General features: G+C 58.4%; 2 protein-coding genes across 2 annotated transcripts in view; one reads left to right on the top strand and one right to left on the bottom strand.

Annotated features, from left to right (window-relative positions):
* Positions 1-328, top strand: part of EMH_0057110 (uncharacterized protein) — a gene marked incomplete at both ends in the record, with an annotated part of 1,782 nt that extends 1,454 nt beyond the window's left edge. The window contains one exon of the mRNA XM_013497429.1: positions 3-328. Within this exon, the coding sequence (XP_013352883.1) occupies positions 3-328 (326 nt within the window). The remainder of the gene's footprint in view (positions 1-2) is intronic.
* A 37-nt stretch (positions 329-365) lies between these two features.
* Positions 366-651, bottom strand: part of EMH_0057100 (uncharacterized protein) — a gene marked incomplete at both ends in the record, with an annotated part of 618 nt that continues 332 nt past the window's right edge. The window contains one exon of the mRNA XM_013497428.1: positions 366-651. Within this exon, the coding sequence (XP_013352882.1) occupies positions 366-651 (286 nt within the window).

The following is a 651-nucleotide window of genomic DNA, read 5'->3' as shown; positions in this document are numbered from 1 at the left end:
GGGCCTCACCCCCTACCCCATGGCACTGCAGCAGCAGCAGCAGCAGCAACAGCAGCAGCAGCAGCAGCAGGTAGCTGCAGCACAGCTGCCAGCAGCTTTTGCTGCTCCGAGGGGGGGAAGGTCCTTCTTGCTGCAGCAGCAGAGGAGCTTCTCTTACCCAGCCTCACAGCAGCAGCAGCAGCAGCAGCAGCAGCAGCGGCAGGTGCTGTCACTGTTATCGCAGCAGCAGCAGCAGCAGCAGCAGCAGCAAGCTGCTGCTGCAACAACCCGGCTGCTGTACCAAATCCGCCTGAAATCCCCTGAAGGTGCGGTTGCTGCTGCAGCATAATTCTAGGGTTTAGGGTTTAGGGTTTAGGGTTTAGGGTTTAGGCTCTCTCACCTGCTGCTGCTGCTGCTGCTCTTTCTGCTGCTGCTGCTGCTGCTGCTGCTGCTCTGTCTGCTGCTCCTGCTGCTGTCGCTCTTTCTGCTGCTGCATTTGCTACATTTGCTGCTGCATTTGCTGCTGCTGCTCCTGCTCCTGCTGCTGCTGCACTTGCTGCTGCTGCTGCTGCTGCTGCTGCTGCTGCTGCTGCTGCAGGAGAAGAGAAAGTGATAGAATGTGGTGAGGATGAGTATATACTGGATGCAGCAGAAGCAGCAGGCGTTGAGCTG

Source organism: Eimeria mitis, genomic scaffold (assembly GCF_000499745.2).
Source record: "Eimeria mitis Houghton genomic scaffold, Emh_scaff2668, whole genome shotgun sequence".
Lineage (NCBI taxonomy): Eukaryota > Apicomplexa > Conoidasida > Eucoccidiorida > Eimeriidae > Eimeria > Eimeria mitis.
Note: the sequence above shows the minus strand (reverse complement) of the source record. Positions and strands in the feature narration are given on the sequence as shown.